This window comes from Grammomys surdaster, unplaced genomic scaffold (genome assembly GCF_004785775.1).
Source record: "Grammomys surdaster isolate TR1022 unplaced genomic scaffold, NIH_TR_1.0 135, whole genome shotgun sequence".
Classification (NCBI taxonomy): Eukaryota; Metazoa; Chordata; class Mammalia; order Rodentia; family Muridae; genus Grammomys; species Grammomys surdaster.
Window position 1 is genome coordinate 5,511,996 of NW_021604593.1, and position 20,204 is coordinate 5,532,199.

A 20,204-nucleotide genomic window follows, 5' to 3' on the forward strand; every position below is an offset into this window, starting at 1 on the left:
TAATGTATCCCTGGAATTAAATACATAATGATCAACAGCTGACACTGAAGTTAGAACACTAACAAATCAGGAGGAGAAAATAACCTGTTGTCCACTGATTGTTGCCACAGGAATGGCTGAAGCTTGAGGGATGCTGCTCTCCATGGTAACAGTAACCTGTCCCGGAACTTTCGGGGGAAGTGACATGGTAGAAGGGGGAGCAGGAGCAATGGGACGGCTAGGCATGGTGGGCTTTGGGGGCGGCTGCAAATAGAAAACCACAAGACACATGTCAACAGCTTTGCTCTAGAGGTGCATTTTACTTTAACAGCACACAAGTCCAGTCTGCAGAGTGGCATCCAAAATGAGACAGGTATCATATGGCTCACCTGCCAGCAAAGCTTTTCTGCAGAACTACTGGCGTTTTATAGTATAGAGGACGAAATGTACAAACAAGCTAAACATCTTATTCAGAGACACATAGAAAGTACAAAGCAGAACTGGGAACAAAGTCTGGATTTGTACTGGTCACACTATATGCCTTGTCTGCTACACAGTTCTGCCTCTCACATCTGCACAGAAGTAAACAGAACTCCGAGTAAAGCATTAACCCAAGTAACACAGAGAGCACAAGAATGCCAAGATAAAGCTCACTTAGCATGTATGTAAACTGAACAATTATCAACAGATTATACCACAGAATCAGATAAGGTGGTATACACCTATAATCCCAGCAAGTGGGAGGTGGACCTAAGAAGATTGTCCCAAGTTTGAGGCTAGCCTGGTCTACATGGGGAGTTCCAGGCCAGCCTGGACTATAGTGTAAACTTCAGTTTAAAACAAATAAGCAAATTGGTAAAAATATAACAACAAAAAAGGGTAACAGAAAACTTCTGGGATGCCAAGTGCCCAGGACAGTCTCATCACTGCAGAAGAGTAAAACCTCTACATTACAGTGAAAATGAACTGACAGCCAGAGGGGAAAGGCTGACAAAGCACACTCTGGGACACAACCTAAGACTCGGTTAGCTTTGCTCAAGGGCAAGCTGTCTTCAGCTGTGGTTCACTGGGAACTTTAAACTCTGTTACCTTCATAAGTCCTTCCGAAAAAGAGAGTGGTACTGCTGGTGTCAGGTGTGCTGGCGGGGCTGTCACTGCGACAGGAGTGGCTGAGGCGACAGCATGGTGTGCGGGCAGCATCTGTACCTGTGGATAAGGCCTTACCACAACTGGCTCCTGCTTCTCTTCCCGGGGTGGCAGGGAGCTGCTAGGGCCCACGTGCTCCCTGGTACCAACATCAGCATCTCGGCCAGCCTCATCGTTAACTAGTGAAGATATTAAGATGGAAAGAAATATTACAGTTCTTTCTTAACGTTAATCAGTTTAAAACAAAGTAGCCATTGCTATTAAGCTCAGGATTGAAATAGTGACCAATTCTTTGAGACACTGTTTTCTTTATGGAGAAAGGGCCTCACTACTAAAGTCCAGACAAGCCTCTAATTTGCAATCCTCCAGTCTTAGCCTCGAGTGCTGGGCTACATGTGTACATCACGACCCACTCTCATGTGAGGTTTTCTAGGGAGTCTTGTTATATAACCTGGCTGACTTGGAAGTCATTATGTAGACACAGCTAACACCAAACTTACAGCAATTCTCTGCCCCACCTTTCAACTGCTGGGCTCACGAGTGTGTCCTGTGTCTGACAAATGTTACGTCTTTCTAAGTGCTTTGCTTTCATGCACTACATGCATGTGTGCCCGGTGGCTGTGGAAGCCAAAAGTGGGCTTCAAACGTCCTGGTTAAAGACGGAGTTAAAGATGGCTGGGAACCAAACCCAGGTACTTGTAGGAGCAGTAAGTATTCGTAAGTGCTGAGCCATCCCTCCAGCCCCGTGTAAGCCTGTCCTAACGGACAGTGGAGCCAAGAGTCAGAATTGTAGGATGTGAGATCTCCTCTGAATATGAACACGGGATCCTAACAGTCACTGAAAATAAGGTCAAACAGGACCTGGAGGGATGGCTTCGTGGGAAAAGGCACCTCCTGCCAAGCCTGACTGCCTGTGTTTAATCTCTAGAACTAAAGAGTAGAAGGAGAGAGGCAACACCTGCATGTTTTCCTCTGACTTGCGCACATTCACAGTGACAGACAAAATTAAAACAAAAACTCTCAATAGTTCAAAGTACACTAAGGATATAGTACAACTTCATTTAAAATGGCTTGCTTGTTTTCTGAGAGAATGTTTAACTCTGTTGCCAGATTGGTCTGTAATTTGTGATCCTTCTGTCAGCATTCTGAGTGCTGAGATTACAAGTATGTACCACCACACTTGTCAAAAGTTATAATAAAAACTTGGCACTAAAAGGATATGTTTAATCTTCAATCTACAAGAGTTCCCTGCCTGAAAAATATGCTAGTACAATAATGGCATAAAGCTTGTTGGAGGAACCAATCAAGAGCTGATTTAAGTTTTAATGCCCATTCCATGAGATGGAAACTGCCTGGGTGGCCAAGAACCTGAGACTAGATAGATAGTCCAGGGGCTAGAGGAAAATCAAATACCACTGCTCTGCTAAAGGAACAGAGCAATACACTGACTCCTAATGACATTCTGCTCTACTCCTAGATCAGTGCCTTGCTCAGCCATCACCAGAGAAGCTTCCTTCTGCAGTAGATGGGATCAAAGACAGAGACCCATAGTCAGACAGTATAAAGAATGAGATCTTACAGTACTGAGTTCTAATTTGAAGCCATCAAATCCCTCCCCTCAGGTCAGAAAAAAACAAAAAACAAAACCAAAACACAAACCAAAAAACAAAAACCAAAAAACAAACCAAAAAAAACAAGCCTCTCTTAAAATGCATTTAATTCAAATCTCTGGATATTTTATATCTACATTCAATAGACATCTAACCATTTCATAATACCTATACTGGAGTAACAAGCACCCGATGAATAAGGGAACCCTATGGACAGAGAGGCAGAGAGTGTGTAAAAGCCAGAGGGGATGGAGAACACCAAGAAATCAAGGCCTGGTACACATATGAACTCACAAAGACTATGGCAGGCATATGCAGGGACATGCACAGGGTCTGCATGGGTCTGCACCAGATGGGGTCCTACCACTGAAAGAAGTGGACACACATACACATACACACACACACACACACACACACACACACACACACCCCTCTCTCTAAGCCAGAAGCTGTCTCCAATTGAAAGACACTTGCAAATTTACTTCAAGGTAGTCTTACTCAGAAAACAAACCACTCCTAAGTGTAGGCTCTATGCCCAACAGTAGATGGTCAACACAGACCCAATGGCCTCTTTACAGGTTGCCTCATAATATTAAGTCAAGGCTTCCCCTCTGCTCCCCCATACCTTACAGGTCCTTTGGGTATATATATTATGCAGGTGTTGGGTTTTTATGATTCCCGTGTATGTGAATTTGTTTCTCTGAATCTATATTCATTTCTTGTATTTTTTCTTTGACCTCTTTTCCCCATTTGGTTGTTTTATATTTATTTTATTATTATTCCTCAGATTTCTGTTTTGTTTTCTAAAAAGCGACAGAAAGGTTATGGATCTGGAAGGGAGGGTAGGGTAGGTGGGGAGACACTGGAAGGAGTGGGAGGGCTGTAATCAGAATCTGTTGATGAAGAAAAATTTATTTTCAATAAAAGGAAAAACAAGCCCTGTGAACTCTGAAGAACACTGCTTTTGACAGACATCAGTATTTTCCTATAACAGACTTTTTAAAAAATGTATCTGAGGGCTCTATCTGCATGCCAGAAGAGGGTATCAGATCACATCATCGATAGTTGTGAGCTGCTATGTGGTTGCTGGGAATTGAACTCAGAGCTATATCTCCAGCCTCTACATCTGTTTTCTCAATGGAACATTTTTAATGCTTCATTCAATGTAAATTTATTCTGTTGATGAGACTGATAAATTCAGTATTAAAGATGAATTTCATTTGTTTAGTAAAAAAAAAGTTTAAGTCAATGTTGTGTATTAATTTCCTCTAGACAAACCTTTTCATCTTTAAGAGATGCTCTTAAGATACAAGATGTTAATATGGTGAGGTGAAACATTCCACCCTGCATCTTACTAAGCTCAGGAAGTAAACAATTCAAAGGTTTCAGGAATTCCCTGGAATTGAGCAGACTGACAGGCCCCTCCTCCTCAAGTACAAAGGAGTTTTAAGAACTGCTGAGAGGCTAGTGTTTGCCTAACACTGCTTTAATCGCTAAAGGCAGAGCTCCATGAGTTTGAGGCCAGCCTGGTCTATGCAGCAAATTCTAGGCAAGAATTGCATGGTGATACCCCATCTCTAAGTACATAAAAAAAAATGAGGATCAAATACTAGTGTAATAAAGGATGATCATTTATGAAAATACTAATTCATATTTGGCTGTTTTTTCTTTGTTTAGGTTTTTTGAGACAGGGTCTCATCAGCAGTCTGGCCTGGAACGTATTTTTTAGCTTAGACTGATCTTGAACTTGCAATGGCTGCTTGTTTCCTAAGTGTCAAAATTAGAGGTGTATACTCCCGTACCCAACTTCACAAAGTAACACCTTATTTAATTTTTGTAACATAAAACATTTACTTAAGCAGAAAATTTAATTTACTTGGAAAAACTATACAGAAAATAAAGATCTGTGAAAATCTATATCAAAGATGCTGTTTACCAAACTGGCTACACTGCTAAGAGTTCTTCTGGTTCATAGATATACCAAGGCATGGCGTTCGCCATTCTAACTTGAGTTGATATGGTGGATAGATATGGTTTGAATTTCTATTGTCCTGAGGATGAAAACTTAAGCATCTTTTAATGTACTTCTTTTAACAGTTAATTTTTAATAGTTGGTATCTATTAAGTAGACAAAAGTTTTTTTTTTTATTTATTTATTTTTTTATTTTTGGTTTTTCCGAGACAGGGTTTCTCTGTGTAGTCCCGGCTGCCTGGAACTCACTCTGTAGACCAGGCTGGCCTCGAACTCAGAAATCCACCTGCCTCTGCCTCCCAAGTGCTGGGATTAAAGGCGTGCGCCACCACTGCCCGGCCCGACAAAAGTTTTTTACAATTAAAAAATTAGGCTGTTTATCTTTTTATTATTTAGTTAAAGGAGTTCTTTCTACATTCAGGATATGAGTCGCTACTGCTACAGTTATTAAAAAAATACTCTATTGCCTTTGTTTGGGGCATCCTCTTTGATATTGGTAATGATGTCTTCTGAAATGAGGTTATTTTTAATTTATATCAATTGTTATTTATTTTGGTTTTTGAGACAGGGTTTCTCTGTGTAACCCTGGTTGTCCTGGAATTTACTATGTAAACCAGGCTAACCTCAAACTCAGAGATTCCAAGTGCTGGGATTAAAGGTGTGTGCACCACTGCCTGGTTTCTTCTATAACTAGTATATATATATATATTGACTAAAAAGTTTTTGCTTTTCAGTTGGAAACCATTTCTTTTATGTTTTCTTTTAGAAATTAAAACTTTCATATTTAGTTTCATGGCACTTTTTTTTAAAGATTTATTTATTTCGTTTATATATGTGAGTCCACTGTAACTATCTTCAGACACACTAGAAGAGGTCATTGAATCCCATTACAGATGGTTGTGAGCCACCATGTGTTTGCTGGGATTTGAACTCAGGACCTCTGGGAGAGCAGCCAGTGCTCTTAACCTCTGACCCATCTCTCCAACCCCCCATGGCACTGCTTGAATTAATTTTTTTTTTTTTTTTACCTAAGAGGAAAGTAATGGTCAAGGTCTCTTTTCCCCATATTCTGGCATGTGGGAATAACAAGACAGCTCTGGGGATACAGCACTTGCTGTACAAGTCCGATAGCCTGAGCTTCATCTCTAGGTCGCAGGGTAGGAGGAAAATAACAACAAAAAACCCCAAAACAACCACCACCAAAAGAATCCTACAAAGTTGTTTTTCTACCCACATACTAGTAAGTTTACTGAAGTTCGTTTCCATATTTAATTATACACTTCTGTTAAAAGAAAACAAAACAAAGAGTCTGGCCATCCATTTATCTGTGAATAAAAGCTGTTTCAGGACACTTTATTCTATTCATTCATATTATGCCAATACCCACATCATCTTTATTATGAAGTTTTGTGATAAGTTGTGAAGTAAGGCACTAATGGTTTTCCTTTCTCTGGGGTCATAATTGCTTTAGAAATCCTTAAACTCTTTGGATTTTGAAATGAAATTTAGAATTGGGCTGTCAAATTCTACCAAAAAAAAAAAGCACCTAAGTGTGTTCATTATAATTTCTATGATTTCTTTGCATATATTTATTACTTAGGGAAGAGACTGCAGTGCTCAAGAGATCAAGTCTTTCAGCTTGTGACCATCAGGATCTCTTGTTTACCTGGGTATCTGACCTCTCTCAGCAACATCTCAGGTCTGCAGTCTTTGCTTCGACTTCACATCTTAACCATACTTTCTCCTTCCCTCTCTGTTTTTGTTGAGACAGGGTCTTACTATGTAGTCTTGGCTATCCTGGGACTTGCTATGTAGACTAGCTGGCCTTCAACTCACAGAGATCTGAACATTCAAGATAAGCTCTATGCCACTGAGCTATATCCCTAACCATGCTTCCATTTGTTTTTAACAAAACAGAATTTTGGAGCATTAGGTATTTCTACTTCTTAATTTTGAACATATACTTTAATTCCTGGCATGCTTAGGACCCCAAATTATCTCTTGTGAAACAAAGACATATGGTACTACTTAGGTGAAAACCTCTCTTCCTCTAGGCTCCTCTTTCACCTTGTTAAGAGTTTTATGTACTCCAGGATAGCCGAGAAGCACATCTGAGGTTGACCTCTCGCCTTCCAAAGCACATATGCATGCCCTCATGAACACACTCTCTCACACTTTGCCTCTCTTTTCCTAATCTTTAGGTCCTAAGAAGCAGAACTTCTTCACGCTCACTGCTGGGTTCTCTCATGCACCATCATGATACCTATACCCCAAGGGAAATTAAATGTAACATACGAATACATTTAAAAATGGTTCTTACAAGCACGGTTTACTAAAGTTGCACACTTATCCTAGCATATATAGATGATTAAATAAAAAAAAAAAGAGGAAAATGCCTTATTTTAAAAGTATAGTAACACATCCTTTCCTCAAAGTCGATAAAATAGTAATGAGAAGGAATTTGCTAATTTGAAGATAGTGACATTCTTCAAACAGTAATCAATACAAAACAACTACAACATATCTTACCTGTGGCAACTTGGTTTATCAATCCCGCGGAACTACTGCTTGTGATCTGTGAAGGTGTCTGGCTAAGCCCAGGGGAAGGGGTTCCTAACCGAGGGAACTGCTGAGAACTCATTTCCACCTGCAAAACAAGTCAGGCTACGATTACCAAATTCTCAAATTAGAACCAACATCGAGAGATCAAAGCATATTTAGTATCAATGACATCTCTCAGAAAAACATTTATCTAAAAGTTAGTTATGATCAATGGCGCAGACATTTGAGGACTATGAGGGCTTTTTATGTTCTAAGGCTAAATTAATAATGAGACTTTATACAAATGTTGGAGGCTACTACAACCTTCCAAAATACTTATGGATCGCTACATTAAAAAAGACACTGAATGGTATAGAGCCACCAAATGGTAGTTACCACCATAACCATAGGCTATCTATGTAAACATTTTTATGGAAAATAGTATGGCTCCTTTAAATACTCAAGCCTCACACCAAGGTAAATAGAACCATAATTAGTATGTCATAATGCCCAGGCCCAAGAAAGGACTGGAAATTCTTACATTAAGACCCGATGCTTTCGGAATCCTCAAATGCTTTTCCGTAAAGGCCTCCATTTAAGGATTTCCTTTCTTCCTCATCATGGATAATCCCCCCTCCCACCCCTCAACCCGAGACACCGGTAGGATTCGAGAACCATCGGTCTCTAAAATTGTCTTCCACTTTTTCCTTCGGAGTCAGGCTTCGCCAATCTCCGGTCTACCCCAGTTATCCCCATTTCCCCTCCGAGATCCCAGGACACACGTTTCCAGACACCTCGGGTGTCGAGGCTCTGTCTCCCGGAGAAAACGTTCTATGGAGCCCTCTCCGCAAGATAAGCAGTGTGCCCTTTTATATGTGGCCGCCACGAAGGGCTCGAGGGGCTCTGCAGGCACAGAGGGAACGCAATTCGGAACGCGTCCCCGGCCCGCCTCAGTCCAGCCCGCCCGCCAGCCACACTCACCCTACGGCCAGCCGCTGCTCTGCTCCTAGTCCTCTTACCACCCAACCTACCCCTGCCTCCCCCACCCGCTGATTGGCCAGACGCGGGGTGCATCATTGTATCCAACACCAATCCGCAGTTGCCTGCGCGTTCTGGGCCCGCCCCACCCTCCCGCCGGCCGCCAGCCAATAAGACGCCATTCACGCTGGAGGCGGAGAGCAGCCTAAACTTATGGGCTGGGCCAATAGAAGGGAGAGATAGGCGATCCCTGGCCAGAAGGGCGGGGATCCGGGAGGCCCCGCCTCGTCAAGGGTCTGAAAGCGGCGGGCGCAGGGCCCGGATGTGGAGAGTCACTTTAAACTGCTCCAGAAGCCAAACTCCCTAGGCCGTCCTCCTTCCCGCTGACTTCCCTGCGGAGGCCCGCGTCCGCCACGCCCCCACGCCAGGAGCTGCCCACCCCTCGGTGTTTCTCGTCCTTCTTCGCACCAATCATCCGGACCCTACCGCAGACTCAACTGCTCTGCCTAGCTTGCTAAAGAGCTGGAATAAGGACTGCAAGAGCTGTGGCGGTTCTGTCCTTCCCTAGGGACGAGCACCGGGACTGGCCATGCAGTCCCGCCCCCTCGACTCCTCCTCTCCCTCCCGGCTCTCGTTCCGCCATTACCTGAGCGCGGCCACGCCGTCTCTAGCTTGCTCTTGTGTGTCCTCCGTCTTTAGAGCTAATGTCCTCGGGCTCCGGACCAGCAGCCGCAGCCGGGCCGATAGCACTCTGTCCCCCACCCCTCACTCCAGCGCTGCTGCTTCCGTCGCCGTAACGAGACTTTCGCTTACTGGCTGCGACAAACCCCGCCCCTCGCTCAGACAGCCACTCCTCGCCTGCAGAGAACGGGGTGGCAGTCGGTCTTACCTCTTGGAGCCGCAGAGGCCTCTAGGAAATGTAGTTCCCAGCCCTAAGAGGGCGGGGCCTGAGCCACTCGACGCGGGCTTCACTGTCCTTCGCAGTCAAGTCTGAAGACTGTTCTGCCATTTCTTTGGGGGACTGAGACGATAAAGGACTCCACACTTTTGCCTCAGCGGGAGAGCACACGGTTGAATTTTACCCCGGTGGTGGAGGCAGTGGGACGTTTAAAGAGTAAAGGAGGATGATTGTGGCTGCCCCGGGAGCCTGCCGTATCCTTATTAAGCTCTTCTCCCCTGGCCGCACGTAGGGTTAGGTCTTGGCTTCGAGGGATCACCGGGATGGCTGGACCCCGTTGGAGCCGTACACCCGCCTGGACGTGCTCAGTGCACACAATTGGATAAGGCAGCTCTACTCTCGCTCAAGTCTTCCGGATTACAAAGAGAGGGGTGGGGTGTTGTTTTGCTTGTAGTGGAAGTTATAGAGTCTTTGCTATAGAAATGGTGATGGTGCTATAAAATTTTTGTCTGCTAAGAGATTACGGACCCCTCTTCCCAGAAGGTCATTTAGAACTAGAGTTTTGTGATTTGTTAGAAAATAAATTGAGCCGGGCGGTGGTGGCGCACGCCTTTAATCCCAGCACTTGGGAGGTAGAGGAAGGCGGATTTCTGAGTTCGAGAGTTCGAGTCTAGCCTGGTCTACAGAGTGAGTTCCAGGACAGCCAGGGCTACACAGAGAAACCCTGTCTCGAAACAAAACAAAACAAAACAAAACAAAAAAAGAAAATAAATTGAGATCATAATAGATTCTTTGTGACAGACCGTACTGTTTGGGAAGAAGAGAGTAGCTCCTGGCTACCAGAGTTTCAAGTGCCCCTCTTCCTTCCTGCTATTCTCTTTTCTCATGTCATCCTTTAGCTCTCTGGTTTCCTAAGTAACTGACATACTTCAGCTTACTCTCTATTTAGGTGGTTTCTGACATTCTACTCTTTGTTAATATTTAATTTTTTGGCATTGATGTTCACTTAATTGGACAGACTGCCTTGAACATAATCTGTAGCCCTATCGGGCGGTGAACTTGCATTCCCATACCCCGGTCTCCAGAATAACTGGAATTACAGGATTGTACCATTGGTCCTGGCTAGTGTCTACATCTTGTTGAATTCTGCCACTGTCTCAAACTACTCCTTTAAAGTTACTAATACCTACTCAAGGAGCTGATATAGTTCACACCATAGTTCAGCAAGTAAAGGCACTTACACACAAAATAAATATGTAATGAAGTAAAAAAAAAAAACCTTAAAAGCTGGAGAGATGGTTAAGAGTGTGTATTGCAGAGGACCCAAGTCAGTTCCTAGCACCCAAACTGGGCTCTTAGAATCACACAGTTGTATAGGTATGCCCACACCACCAAGGGATGGCGCTGGGATACAACATGCATATGAACAGACATTCCTGTGGTGCACCTGATAAATACTGGAACATGGCATACATATGACTAGGCATGTCCATACCATAATGTGGGACACAGAATAGGTGTGAACAGGTATGCCTGCATGATAGCACTGGGATATGGCTTTTGTGTGTACACATATACCCATGCCGCTGCTACAGAATGGTGCTGAGCGACCGCATACATGTGTACAGGAATGCCCTTGTAGACACACGATGGTGCTGAGATATGGCACGTGTGTGCACAGGCACGATTATGCTCCCACAGCAGTGGTGCTGGGACACAGGATACAGGTAAATAGGCATGACCACACCATGATGTGATGGTGCTGGGGCACAGAACATATGTGAACACACATGTCTGTGTATCATTGTGATGTTACAGGAACATGGCACATGTATGAACAGGTCTGCACAGCCACACTGCCAAGGAATGGCATGTGGTCACAGCTTATGTGTCAACACACATGTCCATACCATCACATGTCCATACCACTGGGAAACCACATGCATGTGAACAGGCTTGCACACATCACCACAGAATGGTGCTAGGACTCCATGAAATGTGTGTAAACAGTTGTGCCTACATTGTCAAGGGAAATTGTCATGAGAAACTGCATGTATGTGAACATCACATCACCATGTGATAGCACCAGTGTGGAAAAGCTGTTCCTACATTGACACATGATGGGGCTGAGACATAGGATCCATGTAAAAAGGTATGCCCATGCCATCCCCATGATAGACATGGGCACACACCATACATGTGGAGATGTGTCCACGAGTCATCATGTAATGGAGCTGGTACACTGCTGTGTGTGGACAGGTGTGCCCACACCACCACTTGACAGTGCTGGGACACAGCATGCATGTAGGTATAGATAACATCACTGCCACTTGACAGAACTGGAACACGGCATTCTTGTGAATAGGTTAGCTCATGATGCAACATCATGGTGCTGGGACACAGGTCACATGAGAACATACATTCCCATGCTGCCAAATGGAAGGGCTAGGACACTGCTTATGTGTAAACAGGCATGTACATTTGCTGCCACATGGTCCCAGCCACCATGGCACAGTGCTGGGACGTAGGTAGCATGTGATCAGACATGCCCACAGCATCACATGGTGCTGCTGAGGCATAGTATGTTTGTGAACAGGTATGCCCCACACCATTAGAGGAGGGCACTGGTACATGGTATGTGCCAACAGGGATGTATGTACACACCACCGTGGAACCATTGTTACATGTATTGATCAACATGCTGACACCATGTGATGGTGCTGGGACATGGCATGTGTGTAAATGGTGTGCACAAGCCAACGCTGACTGATAGGACATGATACACATGTGAACGGGCTTGGACACAATGTTGCAGAAATATAGATTGTTGGGAGTTGGTTCTAATGCTTTGTGTTATTTTGGTTCCCAAAAGCTGCATTTCCAGACCTGAAATTGATAATAAAGAATTGCCATACAGCCAATGGCTGGGCAGAGAGACAGGGTGGGACTTTTAGATTGCATGGACATAGGACCTGGAGAAAGCCATGACTCAGAGGGAGAAGGATCAGATTTAGGAGCTATAGGACAGAAAGCATCCCACAATATAGGTGGTCAAGCCAGGAATAGCAGAGGGAAGTGTGTGCAAGCCATGGGCAGGTTTGGAAGTACCCAGTCATTGAGCTAGTCAAAGCATATCAAAGTTAGTGTGTGTGTGTGTTTGTGTGTGTGTGTGTGTGTGTGTGTCTTTCATTCAAGAATCTAGAGAGCTTTTGGGCAGGTGCAGTGGTTTATTTCACGATACAACGGATGATTTATAAACACATGCTGGAGCTATCACACGAGAACAAAGGTGCATATATAACAGTGTGATGGTGCTGGACACAGCACATGTGTGTGAGCAGGCATGCCCACAATACTACCTGACAGTCCAGGGAAATAGCACACAGGTGGACATGTGTGCCCACACTGTCATGGGATAGCACTGGATAAGGCATGCATATGAACAGTCACGTACATGCATGCCACTACATATTGGTGATGGGACATGACACATTGTGAACACACATGCCTGAATTGCCATGTCACTGTGCTGGGACATAGCTTGTGTGTGACCAGTTGTATCCATACCATCCATGCGACAGCACTGGGACATGGCACACATGAACAGGTGTGCCCAAATAACCATGTAATGGTTTGGGGCATGTCTGAGAAAAGGCATGCTTATGCTACCACATGACAGGGCTGGGAAATGGCACCTGTGTGAACATAGATGATCACTCCAACATGTGACAGAACTGGGACACAGCTTGCATGACTGAAGGCATGCCATGGTGCTAGAGCATGGTGAGTGAGCAGATGAACCCCTAGTGGATGACACTGCAACACAGCATGCATATGAATAGACATGCCCACACTGCCATGGGACTGTCCTGGGGTACAGCATGCACAGGAATAGATTTGCTTATGCCACTACAAAAATGGATCTAGAATACAACACACATGAGAAAAGGCATCCCCATGCCCCCACTGGATGGATCTGGGATACAATATGCATGTAAAAAGGCATATGTGTGCCACCACATGATTGATGGGGGTGGGACATGACACTTGTGTGAACAAGTGTGCCCATGCTTCCACATGACACCACTAGGACACCATATGTGTGTGAATACAGGTGCCCAAGCCACCATGAGAAAGCACCAAGAAAGCATATGCTTGTGAATAGGCATGCCCACACTGCTAAGCGATGGCACTGGAATACAGCATGTGTGTTTAATACCCATGCACATGCCACCAAAGACTTGAGCTGGGACATGGCACATGTGGAAACAGGAATGCTGGTTTCATCACATGACAGTGTTGGAACACAACATATGTGCCAATCGGTGAGCCTACATCATGACACGATGGTTCTAGGACATGGAACATATGTGAACAGGCATGCCTGTGTGACAATGTGATGCTGCTGGTACATGGAACTGGTTAATCAGGAAAAGAGCAGAGACCTGTGCCCAGGATACAGCTCTGCAGATGCCTGCACTAGACCAGCAACGCTCATGGTTTGAGGAGCAGAGCACTGGGATGGACAAGCATACAGGGTAAATGGAAGGAACGCAACAGCAGCAGGAACTGCTGTATTACTAACGCACTGCACACAGATGGACTGTAACAGCGATGCTCATAGTTATGAAAGCACACGAGTACTACTGCAGAAGTACAGACACGAACAATGATGTTCTAGTGTGAGCGTGCACATGTACATACTAGTACGGCAGGACAGATGGATATCCATGAATAGTGTACATGGATGTACTACAGAAGGACACATGGATGTTCTGTCATACTCCCCCAGATATATCATAACAGAAGCGTGCGCATGCGTGCACACACACACACAGACACACACTGCTACAGGATGATAAAGGAATGTTCTATAACCCAGTGCTCAATTAATCACTATACAAGAGCGCATGTAAGGTTATACTGCAACAGCAGTGCACATGAATGCAGTGGTAAAAATCTTTGAGGACTACCTGCAGTACATACATACACTGAAAGAGCAGTGCTCACGGTTGTACTAGTAAAACAGCACACCTGAATATACTTACAGCATCGCATATGGATGTCTCTGTACGGTTTGAAACACGAATGTACCACTGCAGGAGTACAACCCTGCACACTGATGTCCTAGTATAGCCTAGTACACGGGTGTGTGTGAACAGCAGGGCATGAAGATGCCCTAGGGTACATAGAAACACTAACACTGACAGCAGTACACAGGGGTGGACCTGTAGGGTACTGTACTTGGAAGCACAGCAGAGCATATGGATGTAGTACTCGAGCAGAGCACGTGGAAGCCCTGGTACTAGATTACACACCAATGAACAAGTGGCGCAGGACAGACTTATACAATTACATGTCAACATGGAGGTATGCGTACAGCAGCACACATGAAAGTACTAGGACGGCGGTAGAGAATCATGTAATACAGAAACAGCCAAGGATGGACTGTGTGAGCACTGTACTTGGATGCAATAGTATGTGCACATTTATTACTTACTACAACACTACACACATCAGTGTCTTATCAAAACCTGATATACTACTCCTGCAGCCTAGACAGATGTGCATGTATTATACAACAGAGCACATGTACAGCATACCTGTACAGCAATGCACATGCCTGTGCTAGAACAGTGCACACTTTTGTAGAGTAGATTGGTGCACCACACTGTACTTACTAGTACAGCAGAAAACTCAGATGTGCTAGTACTGCACATGGGCCTCCTGGAGCAGCACTGTACAAAGATTTCCTACTAAAAGGAGATACTATTTTTGCACTGCACAGGGACATTGTCTTAGTTAGGGTTTTACTGCTGTGAACAGACACCATGACCAAGGCAACTTTTATAAAGGACACCATTTAACTGGGGCTGGCTTGCAGGTTCAGAAGTTCAGTCCATTAGCATCAAAGCAGAAGCATGGCAGTGTCCAGGCTGGCATGGTGCAGGAGGAGCTGAGAGTTTACATCTTCATCTGAAAGCTTCTAGGAAAAGACTGGCTTCCACATGGTTAGGAGGAAGGTCTCAAAGCCCAGGCCCACAGTGACACAGTTCCTCCACAAGGCAACACCTACTCCAACAAGGCCACATCTCCAAATAATGTCACTCCTCAGGCCAAGCATATTCAAACCACCACAGACACAGATGTACTCATGCAGAAGTAGAGCAGTATACACTGATGCTTCAGTGTTGGTGTGTCCATATAGTTATTAGAAAACACGATGTTCACACACAGCAGCCCACATAGTTGTACTAGTACAGCAGCACACATGGAAATACAAGTAAAGGATTGCGCATGGATTCCTAATTCAGGAGTGATCACATATATTTTTTAAAATATTTTTCCATTACTTGTTTAATTTATTCACTTTACATCCCAACATGCATATTCTTTTTTAAAAATTGGATATTTTATTTATTTACATTTCAAATGTTATCCTTTTTCCAAGTTTCCCCTCTGCAAACTCCCTTCTATGAGGGTGCTCCCCCATCCACGGGCCCTAGCATTCCTCTACACTGGGGCATCAAACCTTCACAGGACCAAGAGCCTTTCCTCCCATTGATGCCAGATAAGGAAGGCCCCTTCAGCTCCTTCAGTCCTTCCCCTAACTCCTCCATTGGGATCTCTGTGCTCAGTCCCATGGTTGGTTGTGAGCATCTGATCTGTACTGGTCAGGATCTTGCAGAGCCTCTCAGGAGAGAGCTGTATCAGACTCCTGTCACAAGCACTTCTTGACATCCGCAATAGTATCTGGGTTTGGAGTCTGCATGTGCGATGGATCACCAGGTGGGGCAGTCTCTTCTGGATGGCCTTTCCTTCAGTCTCTGCTCCACTCTATGTCCCTGTATTTCCTTTAGACAGGAGCAATTCTGGGTTAAAATTTTGGAGATGGGTGGGTGACCCCATTTCTCAACCAGGGGGCCTTGTCTAACCTCTGGATATGGTCTGGACAGGTTCTCCCTCCCCTTTGTGGGGTATTTCAGCTAATGTCATCCCTGTGGGGTCCTGGAAGACTCTTGCTTTCCAGGCATCTGGGACTTTCTGGTTGCTACCCCCAGTTCTGCATCCCCCATTGTTACACACCTCTGTTCAATTTCCTGACCCTCTGTACATCTCCTCCCATACCTTATTCTTCCCCCTCTTTGTCCCCTCCCCCTCTTCTCTTCCTCTCAAGTCCCTCCCACCCTCTACTTGACTTGATTATTTTGTTCCCCCTTCTAAGTAGGACTGCAGCATCCACTCTTTGGTATTCCTTTCTCTTGAACTTCATATGGTCCGTGAGTTGTATCGTGGGTATTGCACGATCCTTGCCTAATATCCACTTATCAATGAGTACATACCATGTGTGATCTTTTGTGACTGGGTTACCTAACTCAGGTAATTTGTCTGTGAATTTCATGAAGCCATTGTTTTTAATTGCTGAATAGTATTCCATTGTAAATGTAGTGTACACTGTGGTGTGTAAATGCACCACATTTTCTGTATCCATTCCTCTGTTGAAGGACATCTGGGTTCCTTCCAGCTTCTGGCTATTATAAATAAGGCTGCTATGAACATAGTGGAACATGTGTCCTTATTATATTTGGAGCATCTTCTGGATATATGTCCAGGAGTGGTATAACTGGGTCCTCAGGTAGTACTATGTCCAATTTTCTGAGGAACCACCAGACTGATTTCCAGAGTGGTTGTACCAGTTTGAAATCCCATCAGCAATGGAGGAGTGTTCCTCTTTCTCTACATACTCGCCAGCATCTGCTATCACCTGAATTTTTGATCTTAGCCATTCTGGCTGATTTGCATTTCCCTGATGACTAAGGATGTTGAACCTCTCTTTAGGTGCTTCTTGGCCATTTGAGTTTCTTCACTTGAGAATTCTCTGTTTAGCTCTGTTCCCCATTTTTTAATAGGGTTATTTGGCTCTCTGGAGTCTAATTTCTTGAGTTATTTGTATACATTGGATGTTAGCCCTCTATTGGATATAGGATTGGTAAAGATCTTTTCCCAATCTGTTGATTTCCATTTTGTCCTATTGACAGTGTCCTTTGCCTTACAGGAGCTTTGCAAATTTAAGATGTCCCATTTATCAATTCTTGATCTTAGATCATAAGCCATGGTGTTCTGTTCAGGAAAATTTCCCCTGTGCCCATATAGTCGAGGCTTTTCCCCACTTTCTCTTCTATTAGATTCTGTGTATCTGGTTTTATGTGGATGTCCATGATCCACTTGGATTTGAGCTTTGTACAAGAATGGATTGATGTACATTCTTCTACATGTTGACTGCCAGTTTAATCAGCACCATTTGTTGAAAATGCTGTCCTTTTTCCACTGGACAGTTTTAGCTCCTTTGTCAAAGATCAAGAGACTGTAGGTGTGTGGGTTCATTTCTGGGTCTTCAGTTCTATTCCATTGATCTTCCTGCCTGTCTCTGTATCAATATCATGCCATTTTTATCACTATTGCTCTGTAGTACAGCTTGAGGTCAGGGACAGTGATTCCCCCAGATGTTCTTTAATTGTTGAGAATAGTTTTCGCTATCCTGGATTTTTTGTTATTCCAAATGAATTTAAGAATTGCTCTTTCTAATTCTATGAAGAATTGAGTTGGAGTTTTGATAGGGATTGCATTGAATCTATAGATTGCTTTTGGCAAGATGGCCATTTTTACCATATTAATCCAGCCAATCCATGAGCATGGGAAATATTTCCATCTTCTGAGGTCTTCGATTTCTTTCTTCAGAGACTTGACATTCTTGTTGTACAGATCTTTCACTTGTTTAGTTAGACTCACACCAAGTTTGTGACTATTATGAAGGGTGTCATTTCCCTAATTTCTTTCTCAGCCTATTTATCCTTTGAGTATAGGAAGGGTACTAATTTGTTTGAGTTAATTTTATATACAGCCACTTTGCTGAAGTTGTTTATCAGGTTTAGGAGTTCTCTGGTGGAATTTTTGGGGCCACTTAAGTATACTATCATATCATCTGCAAATAGTAATGTTTTGACTTTTTCCTTTCCAATTTGTATTCCTTTGATCTTCTTATTGTTGCCTAGTTGCTCTGGCTAGGACTTCCAGTACTATATTGAATAGATAGTGGGCAGCCTTGTCTAGTCCCTGATTTTAGTGGGATTGCTTCAAGTTTCTCTATTTAGTTTGATGTTGGCTACTGGTTTGCTGTATATTGCTTTTTCTATGTTTAGGTATGGGCCTTGAATTCCTGATCTTTCCAAGAATTTTAACATGAATAGATGTTGAATTTTGTCAAATGCTTTATCAGCATCTAATGAAATGATCATGTGTTTTTTTTCTTTGAGTTTGTTTATGTAGTGGGTTACGTTGATGAATTTCCGTATATTGAACCATCCCTGCATTGCTGGGATAGAGCCTACTTGATCACGATGAATGATTGTTTTGATGTTTTCTTGGATTCAGTTTGCAAGAATTTTATTGAATATTTTTGCTTTGATATTCATAAGGGAAAGTGGTCTGAAGTTCTCTTTCTTTGTTGGGTCTTTGTGTGATTTTGGTATCAGCGTAAGTGTGGCTTCATAGAATGAATTGGGTAGTGTTCCTTATGTTTATATTTTGTTGAATATTTTGAAGAGTATTGGTATTAGGTCTTCTTTGAAGGTTTGATAGAATTATGCACTAAACCCATCTGGTCCTGGGCTACTTTTGGTTGGGAAACTTTTCATGACTGCTTCTATTTCTTTAGGGGTTATGAGACTGTTTAGATGGTTTATCTGATCCTGATTTAACTTTGGTATCTGGTATCTGTTTAGAACATTGTCCATTTCATCCAGATTTTCCAGTTTGAGTATAGGCTTTTGTATTAGGATCTGATGATTTTTTTTGAATTTCCTAAGTTTCTGTTGTTACATAAGTTTCTGTGTGTCATTTCTGATTTTGTTAATTTGGATACTGCCTTTGTGCCCTCTGGTTAGTCTGGCTAAGGGTTTATCCATCTTGTTGATTTTCTCAAAGAATAAGCTCCTGGTTTTGTTGATTCTATGTAAAGTTCTTTTTATTTTTACTTGGTCGATTTCAGCCCTGAGGTTGATTATTTCCTGCCATCTACTCCTCTTAGGTGTATTTGCTTCTTTTTGTTCTAGAGCTTTCAGTTGTGCTGCTAAGCTGCAAGTGAATGCTCTCTCCAGTTTCTTTTTGGAGGCACTCAGAGTTATGAGTTTTCCTCTTAGCACTGCTTTCATTGTGTCCCATAAGTTTGGATATGATTGTGCCTTCATTTTTAATAAGTTCTAAAAAGTCTTTAATTTCTGTCTTTATTTCTTCCTAGCTCAAGTTATCATTGAGCAGAGCATTGTTCAGCTTTCATGTCTATGTGGGCTTTCGACTGTTTTTGTTGTTATTGAAGACCAGCCTTAGTCCGTGGTGATCTGATAGGTACATGGAATTATTTCAATCTTCTTTGTATCTGTTGCAGCCTGTTTTGTGACCAATTATACCATTAATTTCGGAGAAGGTACCATGAGGTGCTGAAAAGAAGGCATATTCTTTTGTTTTAGGATGAAATGTTCTACACATATCTGTTAAATCCATTTGGTTCATATCTTTTCTTAGTTTCACTGTGTCTCTGTTTAGTTTCTGTCTCCATGATCTGTCCATTGATGAGAGAGGGGTGTTGAAGTCTCCCACTGTTATTGTGTGAGGTACAATATATGCTTTGAGCTTTAGTAAAGTTTCTTTTATGAATGTGGGTGCCCTTGCATTTGGAGCATAGATGTCCAGAATTCAGAGTTTTTCTTGGTAGGTTTTTTTCTCTGATGAATATGAAGTGTCCTTCCTTATCTTTTTGATAACTTTTGGTTGAAAGTCGATTTTCTTCGGTATTAAAATGGCTACTCCAGCTTGTTTCTTGGGACCATTTGCTTGGAAAATTGTTTTCCAGCCCTTTACTCTGAGGTAGTGTCTGTCTTTGTCACTGAGGTGCGTTTCCTGTATGCAGGAAAATGCTGGGTCCTGTTTACTTATCCAGTCTGTTAGTCTATGTCTTTTTATTGGGGAATTGAGTCCACTGATGTTAAGAGATATTAAGGAATAGTGATTATTTCTTCCTGTT

General features: G+C 43.2%; 1 protein-coding gene across 3 annotated transcripts in view; it reads right to left on the minus strand.

The window, feature by feature from the left end:
- Sap130 (Sin3A associated protein 130) overlaps positions 1-9,012 on the minus strand; it is a 70,894-nt gene extending 61,882 nt beyond the window's left edge. For 2 of the 3 annotated variants that reach the window (XM_028762738.1, XM_028762740.1), the window contains exons 1-4: positions 8,873-8,994; positions 7,237-7,354; positions 1,069-1,304; positions 85-243 (exon numbers count right to left, since the gene is read on the minus strand). In XM_028762738.1, coding sequence (XP_028618571.1) covers positions 85-243; positions 1,069-1,304; positions 7,237-7,348 — 507 coding nt within the window. In that variant the 5' untranslated portion in view covers positions 7,349-7,354; positions 8,873-8,994. Of the gene's footprint in view, positions 1-84; positions 244-1,068; positions 1,305-7,236; positions 7,355-8,872 lie in introns of all 3 variants that reach the window. The other variant, XM_028762741.1, reaches the window with a different exon arrangement.
- Between the last annotated feature and the right edge of the window lie 11,192 nt (positions 9,013-20,204).